Here is an 11891-nt window from a genome sequence, read left to right on the forward strand (position 1 = left end):
CATCGCTCCCAGTCATCACTTGATAATTGCTTTACATTTAATTTGGCTTTAGAGACTGTTTTTCAAGCTGGGTAAATTGTGCTTAAAGTTAATATGGGCTCAGACAGAGACAGCGGTTTGGTCATAAACCTCTGATAAAAAAAAAAGTGACAAGTTAGAATTAGTAAAGTAGTAAAGATTCAGTATACACTACTTCTTAAAGTGTAGACGTTTTTTATTCAACCAGCTAACTTAAAAATAATATCTTCAATACTGGTAAAATAACCCTCAACTTAAAGAATTTTGTTAATTACTTCATGCTTTTTCGAAACTAGCAGTGGTGTTTGTATTTGAGAATATTTTTGTGTTCAGTAACATTATATTTTGAGATTGAAAAACTGGAAACAATGCTGTTCATTTCATATACTGGACAAATGTTAGCCTCTCAGTACTGAAGCAATTAGTCAAATGACCGAAAATGTATCATTCGAATTATAATAGGCAATAGATAATAGTACTCATGTAAGTCGTTTTAATGTCAAATATATCAAATGTCAGAATTGGCTGCTTTTTGTTCTGTTTACATTGCTTCATTGAAAATGTAATGCCTTTGGGTTTTGGACTCTTAGTCAGCAAAGACTTACATAGGTGATGGTATAATTGCCTACTGAGTCACTAGAAAATCTAGTATCGGTCGGGCTCTTTATTAGGCAGGATGGTAAACTGGGTCATGAAAGAATGAGAGAACTTACAGTAGGACTGCATTTTGTCTTGGTTGACAAGAAATGCTTGGTTGATTGCTCTTTTTTAAGGTTGGGAACGGGCTTTTAGCAATCAGTTAGGAATGTAAAGTGATGGTCACATCTATGGCACCACAACAATATTCACAAACACAAGTTGGTCTTTGATAAACACTATATTTTAAGAAATCCCTCTCCATGACTTCATTAAAAACATGTCATGGACAGCCATATTATCTCATGGCTTGATGAGGAATTTCAGGGTGATAATGATTGCCCTCTCCTTCCATCTCTAGATGACAGAAGCAGATGTTAGTGGATTAGACATGGACATGGTGTCCCCACGGACCAACAGGGACACATTGGAGAGGGATGTGCCTGCAAAACGCCTTGAGAATGATGCTAAACTCAGGGTATGGAAAGCTTCTATACATGATTCCACTACAGTCCTGTGTTGTGCTATGGGACCACCAGTGAAGAAGTCACACATAGTCACTGGTGACCTCTATAGTACACTCTATCTGCACCAGAAGGGGATCAAACTTCACTTCGCTGCTGTATAGCCCCCCTTCACTGGGGAATTTGACTGCTCCCTTTGCCAAATTCGAAACAGCCAGTGCTCAGCCTTGCATGCACACAGATAATGATCAAGTTAATTAGACCTGAGATTGAAGGAACTGCAGCAGCAACTTAATCATTTGTAACTTGATTAGAAATACTATATTCTGCAACTCCAGGGACCAGAAAGCTTTCAGTTTTTTTTCAGAGAGCTTGAAATTAGGATGTACTTCAGATTTCAGGTCTTGAGCTAAGACATAATGTTTTTGTAATCCAAAACAGTGAAATGATCCTAAAATCCTAAACACAAGCTCAAGGGAAATCCTCTGCTGTCTCTGACTGACAGGAGCAGGTGTAGATTACAGATCTAGTAATGTTTTCTTCCTTTCCTATCCCCCATAGGAAATTTATACATTTGGAAGAAAATTGGGTCAAGGTAGCTTTGGAGTTGTTTATGAAGCCACCCACATTGGGACACAGACAAAGTGGGCTATAAAGGAGGTGTGCAGACCAGCGGTGAGTACATTTGGCATACCTGTGGCCAGTCTGTTTTTCAATGTGATAAAAAAGTTTAACTAATAAGAGATAGTTTATCGTGTGGAGACAAACAAATGGCCATAACCATGCTGAACCTCCATCAGCTGACCTTCTGTCACTTCAGGCAGGAAGTTCAAAAGTCGAGATGCTGGAGCATGAAATAGACATTCTCAAACAAGTGAATCATGATAACATAATACATCTAAAGGAAGTCTACGAGACGCCCAGGGTGAGCATTGCTGTGTCCTTTAAGTCACAAATTCAAAGTAAGTATAGTTAAGAGAGTCAGTTGAGAGTGATGCATGTGACATAGAATCTCCTATTACCATATGTCCTCTGTATAAAATATTTCTGTTAAGCACACACACATTGACTGTATGGTGAGATGCATTTTGTTTGCTTGTTTCTAGATGATGTATTTGGTTACTGAGCTGTGCGATGGAGGTGAACTGAGGCATCTGTTGCAGCGGAAAAGGTTCTTTACAGAGGACGAGACAAGGCATATCATCTGTAGCTTAGCTGACGCCGTCGCCTACCTTCACAAAAGAAGTAAAGTTATTCTACAGGTTGACATTTTGATAGTATTAATAATAATCTAGAAAATCACACTAGCCTAAAATCTAGTTTTGTTGCTGCTGTGATGTAGTGGGTGTTTACAGGTGTGACATAATGGTGTTAAATAATGCTATTGACCTTATTGTTAAGTTACTTCACATGCTTCATATTCTAACCCTAATTACACTTGAGTGTGGAACAAGTAGTATTGGGTTATGTTTTAGTCTGGGGTATTTTAGATTGTTAAATTAAATACACCGGTGGAATTTGAAAAACTGTCCTTCACTTAGATTATTATAGGGCCACAGTGCCAGTATTACACAACTGTGTTGCCCTCATTGACATGAGACTCCTTGCCATTATAGCTTTCAGTCATTATAGAAGCATGGCTCAGTTTGATAAAAGAGAAATAATAAACAAGTGCCAGGAAACAACATAATAAACATTTTAATTAAATCTATGTGTTTCATTTGGAAATGCCTTTTCTCCTTCTAATGGTGAAATCTGTGGTTAGAGGTAATTTAGGACACTGTCTGGCAATAAAGCATCATTACATGTGACTAATGACTAATTTACAACAAAGTAGGGAGCAATACTGATTAATAGGTGTGTTCTCACATGGAAAGTCCCCTGTGTTAGTTTTCCTCACCTTGATACAGAGAAATGATACTAATGAGAAAGCACTGGCTTTTCATTGGATAGCCAGAACTGTTTTTGTCAAATGGGCGATCATGAAAGTCCCTTAGCTTATATTTGTTTGGATTTTCTATCAAATTTTTCACATTCAATTGTTAGTCCTAGCTGTACTTAGCTGTACTTTGTGTGTACTCAGCTGTGTTTTGAGCTTTAACACATGCTGGTAACAACATGGAAAATTTAGCCAGTTCGTGTAACTATTAACACTGCAGATCCAAGTGTTTTATTAAATAAGAAGCAAGATTTCTCAGTAAGCTACCAGAGGGAGGATTACTGAAACATAATGCACCAAAAATTAGGTAATATTTGGTAACTATGATGTGTTTTCCTCTCATCTTTATTTCATTAAAGAAATGCAAAACTCATGTATTTTAAAATGGGCAGTTGTTATTTAGTATGTATAATTATCAAATAACCTTGATGAATATGAAATTGAGAGTTCAGCTGCACCATTGAATGAAAAATTTTCAGGTGCTTGTTTTATGCACAACAGTTGGTCTCACTTACCTTTCACACACCATCAACCCTGTTGTGTTATATAATTGGTTGCTTCAACCAGTGCAGTGAAAAGGACTGCCCAGGGCAAATTGTATTTTTCCTATTGCCTTCTCTCACTCCACCAAGTTTTGTTAACAATGCCCTTCATCCCGGGCCTACTGCAAGCAAGATAAACAGATCACTGTGTTAGTGTGTGTAAAATATAGTTTATTCTGGCGACTGACAAAAATTTATCTTTTTTTAAATTTTATTTTCAGAAGATTTAGGATGCCATGTTTTGTGTCATGTGACTTTTCAGAAGATGGGCATGTTCCACTGGCCAAGTCCATGAAGCTGCTTTGTTAAGTCAGTCTTCATCAGTTACTCATGGGGGCACTGGTCCTTTACCAATCAGAACTACTTAGGTGCAAAGGGTAGCCACAGTGCGGCGCCTGAAAACCCACTCTTGTTATGAGGCCGGTGCTTTAGTCAAGGGCAATGGATTGGCACATTGGGGTGGGAAACAAGCTGAGCTAACATGAGGAGAACTAGCAGAACTACCGGTTTTTTGTCATGGTCGTGATTGATGATTTACCTATGAATCACTTTGGTATTTAATTGATAAAATTAGCAACACAGCAAAAGTGACAACTATTTGGGGGGATTGGGGTAGAAACAACTTTGAATCATGTGATGCCAGAAAGCAAGACAGTTAAAAAAAAAAAACTTTAGCTTTTCTTTGGGAGTCCAACCAAGTGATAATTTGTGTTTGTGATCATTTTTATTACTTATTACTATGAGAAACCCCATTTTCACCACTTTGATACATTTTGTTATAAAATATTGATATAAATAGTCATTACAACAGCTAATTGAGTAAATTTAATTGTCACTTACACCCCTGTAAAACTGTATTCAAACCCAAGATATATCTGTAAAAGTCTTTCTCATCACATCTGACAGACATAATGCACCGGGACTTGAAACTTGAGAACATTCTTGTGAAAAAATCTCCAGATGTTGATGATAATGACAGGATTAATATCAAGGTAAGATCGTGTCTCACACAGTGAAACTTTCCATCAGTGTGTCTTATCCATTCTCTTTTAGACAGAGCACAAGACTCTGATGGACACTTTTTCCTTGTATCTCCTCTATATTTAGTAAAGGCTTTAAATACTACCTCATTATGACAGACTCCCTCTGGTCTTCCTTCGTATTATACCTTTACAAAGAAAGACTCTACTGTATCTTAAAACAAATTACCAGCTGAGCACAGCATGTTTTGTGCATTGACAACAAGCCAGCCAAAGCAGATACCTGGTGTGTGAGCTAAGACAAGACTAGGCCACAGTATAAACATCCCTGTCTCTTTCTATTTTTCTCTTTGTCTCACACACATGCACAAACACTCACATACTGGTCATTTTGTAAAAAAGTGTTGCCATGGCACAGCATAAATTACTCTATCACAGTAGTTAATCCTCTCTTCTGGATGTTCTTGCTTTTGCAATTATGTGATACCCCTTTGCAAATACGTTCAATGGCACAGCTTTAACACCTATATAGCTATTCACATTAAAAGTCAAGGGTCATTGTTTGTTCTCAAGCAGTGTTTTCCTGACAAAAAGAATTTAGTACAGGTTCTGTGGGCACAGCTAAATCATGTTTATTTGTATCACCTTTTTCTTAAGTGCTATTCTCTGCCTAGGTGACGGACTTTGGATTATCGGCGAAGACAGGTGTAGGGATTGAGAACATAATGAAGGAGGCCTGCGGGACTCTTGGCTATATGGGTATGACACCTGTATTTCCTACTGCATGCTAGAAGGCCTAACAGATGACCACAGGGATAGAGCTCTAACTGCCACAGTATCTGTTTGATTCTACCATGGGGGGTTGCTATAGTGAGACATTTAAACTCCTACACATAGTGGTTTTAAGTTCATACACAGTGAGTGTAATTTTTTTTTTTTTTTTTTTTATGAGTAATGTACCAGGTATATTTTATATCTGTACTTATTATTATATATTTAGATGTACTGTGTGTGTATCTCTCTCTCTCTCAAAAAAAAAGTAGCAATGTGCAGGGAAAGGCGGGGAAAACAAATACTGCTAGCTGGTGTTAACATGGATGTAGAAAATGAATATTTGATGCATTCAACACATTTGCGAGAAAGATTCATACAATGGGTTTTGTTGAGAAACACTGAACCTTAAATTTTTTACTTTGGGAATTTAATGCTGAAAAGTTGATGCATTACCTCTATCACATAGTATGCGACCTGCAAAACATCCTTCAAATTTTTTTAAAACTGCATTGTTCTAGCTTGCAGTCTTCATCTTCTCCTCCTCCACTTTTATTTGCGCATTGTTATCTGTTATGGCTCATTTCTGCCACCAACTGTGGACATGCATTACCACCCTGTTTATCACATAGCTCCTGTGCTTGTGTGTGTGTGCATCCTTGTGAATGTGCTAATAAAACACGACACAAACAAAATGGGATATACTTACTGAAACACTGATCAGCATCCCCAGTTGTGGTCAAAAAACAGTTTTAACTAGTAGTTTTAAGCCTCGACATTTCCATACGTCAGATAAAGAAAGCCTTATGTTTTGTATATGCATGTGAATTTCAGCACCTGAAATGATGAGCGGCCGTGGTTACAGCCTGTGGTGTGATGTGTGGAGCATAGGAGTCGTTATGTATATGTTGTAAGTAGACACACACATCATATATATATATATATATAGATATATATATGTATATATACATATACATACATACTGTGAGTACATGTGTCTGAGCTGTGTGTCCCTGTAGGCTGTGTGGGGAGCCTCCATTTGTGTCGAGAAAAAAGGCAAACCTACTTGATGAGATTATGAAAAAAGAAGTCACATTTATTCAACCCATCTGGGACACAGTCAGTGATGCAGGTGACACCTAGTCTCCATTCTCATTCTTAAATAAATGTAATGCATACATGCAGTTTTACTGTTCAGATTGTTACTAACAAACTCACTCATTGGTTTGAGTCTGTCTCAACAGCAAAAAACATATTGACTTGCCTCCTGAAGACGGACCCAGCCTACCGCATGTCCGCTAATCAGCTACTAGAGAACCCATGGATTACGGTAAGGCACTGATTCTCCCCACTGCATTCATAAACTTTACCAAATGAGTCACATGAGGAACTCTTATGGGGTGCTTTGTTCAACAGGGTGACACTAATGTGCCTGTTATACAGTCCAATGCGCTGGATCTGATGCGCAACCAACGGGAAGAGAAGGAGAGTAAGACAATGATGGAGATTTATCTTACATCAAATAACTTAATCCAGATCACGATTTGATAATATACTGTATGACAAGGTGTTCTGATATATGAAAATAATGGATGAACTGGAGGCAAAAACATTTTCTGTTTAAAATAAGTTTTTTTTTTAAGTTTGTAGTCTGTTGAACTTATAGTTGGTTTCAGCACTGCAAGTTAACTGGAAATGTAGCATGAAGTGTTAGTATTGTTGCTATGATTGCCTGCAGTTTTATATTATTATTATTATTATTATTAGATTACTTCTTAACTGCTCAACTGCTAAAATACTATAATTGAGGTGTCCTGATGTATAATTTCAACAGATAGCAACCAGCCAGTCAGAAACATTTTCTTTCATTAAGTGCACAGTACTATTGAATATGCCAGTGTTACCAAATAAGGTCATATTAGTAAAAACCTGCACAGAAACTGGTTGTTACATGTAAATATATGGCATTTGATTATCATACAGTGGAGCAGAGGAGGGATGGAGGGAGAGAGTGGTAAACCAAAGCCACATGAGGTTATTTGATGTTGATGTTATTTAAAATTGTCCGCAATAGGAACAAACACTCTGGAGGACCTGTCCCTCGCCTTCTCTAAGGACACCCTGAACCTATCCCTGGTCCCTGGGGCAGCTTTACCAGAAATAGACAGTAACTGCAGGAACCCTGTTAAACTCAGCCCTGAAAAAGACAGCAGCTTCTGCAGACCCTCCACATCCACCAAGCCGGTACTGTATCTCTGTTTAGCACAGCTCTACAACATTTTGACCTCAACTGCCTTCTTACATAGGGCTCCAAATTTATATGGCTCCCAAAATATTGAAAAGATGTAAAGTCTCTACTTATCTATATAAGTACTGTATGTAGTTAATGTTCTGTCCATTACATCTGTTCACACGTCACTTACTTCATGTTGTAGTTATCTTGTTTTTAACTAGGACTTTCCAATTAAGTAGATAACTTGACACTTGTAGCAAAACTATTTTTACAAAGTTGTTGAAGTTTCTGGCCATTATTAATAATGTTTTAGTCACCTACTTATTGAGTTCACATGGGCAAGCAACATGAGTGGTTGTGACTAAACCATAATATTATAATCATATCATAGGAGAATGTTAAGGTTATTACCCGACTATCTATTAGATTTTGCTAGGGCACTTTATGGTTAGACTCACAAACCTGCACATGGTTTTACATTGCAATTAATGGCAGTTCTAACAAATATTTTGGGTGTGCTCATGCTGCGTTCTTGAATGTTACCGTATTTATCTGATTTGTAAATATCATTCATGTCAATATCCATGTGGTAATTATGATTGTGGATCTGAACAAAAAAGTAAAGTACCACCCTATAGGTCAGACCTTATCTATTATGTATGGTCATGGAATCCAGGTACAGATCGCTCATGTTTCCCTTTGGGTTCCTCTTGTATCTTGGAATAAAGATTAAAAACAGTGGGGGCAGCCTCCAGCATGACAAGCGCAGAAATGGCACTGAAACCTCAGGACCACCTCAACCTACCACCATACAGGTTTGTTTAACCTTCTCCAACTTGTCCCATTTAGTTCAATTTCAGTTTATTCTTTAATTTATAGGTTTTTGTTATTTTTGCAGTAGCACTTGACCAACCCTGAATTTTTTAATTTATCTGCTAATTATACAAATATCTACAGCTGCATTTTAAACACAAACTTTCTTACAAAACAGCCGTTGTGCTTTCACATTGCCATGCATACTGCTTTTTAAATTCAACCACCACTAGATGGTGCCAGATTTACCTATTAAAGAGGATGGTAATAAAGGTGTAGCCATGCAGCTGTTTTTTTTTACATGAATGTGCTAGTTAATTCTGTCATGTAAGTTGAATATGAACCTTATTCCTGCAGTCTCATGCCGGTGTGAAAGCCACCACACAGCTGAGTGCAAAGCAGCACAGGCCTCAGGAGAAGAAGGACCTCAGTACTGGACAGAAACCAGTCCCTGACCTTAGTAAGGCAGACAACCAGAGAGTAAGGACTGGGCCCCGCAAACCACCAGCTGGCTCTAAGACTAATAACCATTCAGAATAAAACTAAAAGAATTGAGCCACATCACAAGATTAGGAGTGAGAGAGAATACAAGTGAGTGGGCAAAAGAGAGTGAGCATACAAAGAAGAAACACTACACTAGAAGTGGACTTCATTTGATATACACTATGCTTAGTGTAATTCTGGTTATTTTATGTAATTCTGTGATTTAGCAACAAAATGTGAATGTAACTACTGTGAATGGTGCAACCTTTATGGTGGTGACCAAAACGAAGCAGTGATAGCAGTGTCAAATAAAAGGGCCTCATATGCAGGTGTGAAAATAGTACAAGAAGTCCAAGCAGCTGAGTGTCCAGCCTCAGCAGGGTCTTGTGCCAAAGGAAAGGCTTCTGGTCTGAGGTGTTCTCCTGGACGGGGCAACAAATGCTTATTGTTACACAGCCAACCGTTTGAGCCAAATACAGACTCACACTTTTTATAGTGGCCAGTACACACAGAGATTGAATGAGTTTGTCAGATATTACTGGTGGCATCTGATGGAAGGTTTTTATTATAAAGCAGTAAGTCGAATAAAAAGAGCCACCCAGGAGATTTGAGAACAGCACAGCTCATTCCTTAATAAAACTATTATTTAGTCATTTACTTACAGCTAGCCGCATATCTTCTCATTATTAATGTTATCTCTTTATTTGAATACTCAGTGAATGTATGCCTTTTCCATATAGGAAGTAATAGTCACTTGAAAATGATTAAATCTGTAAAGAAGTGAATGTTAATTTATTACACTGGGGGAAAATAATCATTAGCTTGGGGTCAGAGATGTATTAATATGGTCAGTATATTTTCTTCAACAAATGTACAAATGAATTCCCTTAAAATGAGCATTTGTTAGAAATGTGTGATCACAACTTGAAGCTGCTTTTAAATCAGTCATTTTTTTGTAAGACGTGCCAAATATCGTAAAACACAGAACTGTTTGCATATTCATATTCAATAAAATGAAAAAATATTTTGTTATTGTTTTATAATTACATGCTAAATTACAGAGAATACTCATGAAGAGTACAGGACATTGTACTGCTTATCGTTTCACAACACCAAAGTGAGCAATAGGGATTTTCTTTTTTCTGGTCTGACCTCTCAATTCCAAAAATGCCCTATATGCAGTGACTGCACCCACTCAGTGTCAAAACAGAAAAACTGTCACACAGGCTGGTTACGCTCCATCTGAATGCAGAGGATTGGGACTGAGGGCAGCCACGGGTCTAATCTCATTTGGAGGCCATTGAAAGCAGTAGGAGCTACTTTGAGGGCACTGCCATTCAAACACAGGTTTTTTCCGCTGTAGAGAGAATAATCCCCAGCATAGATACAACATTAAAGTAGCCAAGCATAACACACAGAGGCTGAATTTCAAATTCACCCATTTGCATCTTGAAGTGAATGAGTGCCAACAATGGGGCCCTGTGTTCATACACAGGCTCTGTGTTTTAGTGCGTATGTGTAAATGTAGGGTGCGTTTATTGGAGCTGTTTTCAAAAGGTATTTCTGCATTTCAAAGAAGAGTCTTAAAAGTGTGGACACAGTATTTATTACATTCTGTCCAGGTAAATATACTGGTCTTAGGAGATGTTTCTTAACATCATGAATAGAGATGCAAAACAGTTTCATTGTCCTTTATTAGATTTGATTTTAAACACAGACAGTTTGGTGAGAATGGACAAATGACATGTGAATTATCTTTGATTCAAGCTGCTTGCCAAAAAGACTGCAACATTACTGCAACATTATTGACTTACTGTATGCCTTCAGTTTATTCAGACTGGTATAAACAGCAGATGGAGCTGTAGTAAGTCGCTGAATTCATTTCCTGCAGTTAATCTGACAGGAGAGTGCTATCCTTAAAGCTTCCTACCTAGTTTTTGTGCATGAAGATGTGTAATTAGAATTGATTGCTTGAGTCACTGCCCATTAAAACTGCAATGTCCATGTAATGTGTCACTAATTAATATGTTGAATGGTTATGCCTTGATGGTCAACTCAAACAAAATAAATGGTGAAGACATGCTTCATTTTGGGGGTCTGTCTTATTCACAAAATGTGATTTTGTTGGTAGTTAATTTGAGACACAAAATTTTCACAACAATCATCATCTATGTAGTTAAACCTCTTTTCCCTTTAGATTACCTCACTTGATTTGCATAAAGTCTGTTCAGATAACCTTATGTATGGCTAATTTTTGTCAGAAGAAGAGATGGGATTTCAGCATATGGTCCTCATTGTCTTGCGCTACACTTTTAATTAATTATGGGGAAACAAAAAAAAATTATCCAAATTGATTTGTGCAAGCAGAATATGACCTACAGCAAATTATAGGAGTGCTTGTACATGCCTCAGGGTAGAACAAATTCAAAGAGAGTGAAACACATCAAGAAAATATGGAAGAATCGGTTTCTTCATATATGATGACAGTGGGCTCAGATGCTGTTAAAATACTGTCAGTTCCTATTGCTGGAAGAAAATGGGAGCCTCCAGTTTTACTTTTACTCCTTTGGCCAAAACAACAGAGAAAAGAGGTGGGAGGGGAGGGGGACAGAACGAAAGAGGCTGGTGGATAGGTTAGGGGCGTGAATTTGGGACAAAGCATGGAGGCAAAGGAAATTAGAAAATTCGCCGGGATGGAACAAGCGATGCGCCCCCTGCACCCCCCAAAACCATCCCCCCTTTTCCTCCAGCAGTTCTCCTGACAGATGGAAGTAAGGGTGGGTGGGTTGACGGGCTGGAGGGATTAAAACTCTGCAGTCCCATTTTGGAGCCTGAAGAGAGTGTCACTCCTGCAAAGGTGGGGTGCAGAGAGGCACTTGTGGCGAGAGTCACGGGGCGTGTGAAGAGGGTGCACGCGGGCTAATGTCAAAAGAGGCAAGGATGCTTCCCGTCCCTCGGCCCCCCTCTGCTCTATCCACCTTTATCCACTGAGGAGCGTGGAGGGGGCTGCTA

At 38.3% G+C, this 11891-nt stretch overlaps 1 protein-coding gene across 1 annotated transcript; it reads left to right on the top strand.

Moving 5' to 3' along the window:
- Positions 1-1015: 1015 nt before the first annotated feature.
- On the top strand, positions 1016-10966 carry stk33 (serine/threonine kinase 33). Its single transcript, XM_023405541.2, has 13 exons — positions 1016-1132; positions 1680-1793; positions 1939-2043; positions 2225-2363; positions 4506-4591; positions 5254-5338; positions 6185-6260; positions 6370-6482; positions 6595-6680; positions 6767-6839; positions 7425-7594; positions 8312-8398; positions 8754-10966. Exons 1-13 carry the CDS (start codon positions 1016-1018, stop codon positions 8934-8936), a joined length of 1434 nt encoding a protein of 477 aa, XP_023261309.1. The 3' UTR covers positions 8937-10966.
- The last annotated feature ends 925 nt before the right edge of the window (positions 10967-11891 follow it).

The sequence above is a fragment of the Seriola lalandi genome, unplaced genomic scaffold (assembly GCF_002814215.2).
Source record: "Seriola lalandi dorsalis isolate HSWRI2012SDOR001 ecotype SW California unplaced genomic scaffold, Sedor1 jcf7180002054278, whole genome shotgun sequence".
In the NCBI taxonomy this organism is placed as follows: Eukaryota; Metazoa; Chordata; class Actinopteri; order Carangiformes; family Carangidae; genus Seriola; species Seriola lalandi.

Bases quoted from the DNA above. Each gene is read 5' to 3' on its own strand.
- stk33 (XM_023405541.2), top strand. From the start codon at position 1,016: ATGACAGAAGCAGATGTTAGTGGATTAGACATGGACATGGTGTCCCCA. The intron at 1,133-1,679 runs GTATGGAAAGCT...TATCCCCCATAG, and splicing joins AGAATGATGCTAAACTCAGG to GAAATTTATACATTTGGAAG. The intron at 6,261-6,369 runs GTAAGTAGACAC...GTGTCCCTGTAG, and splicing joins GGAGTCGTTATGTATATGTT to GCTGTGTGGGGAGCCTCCAT.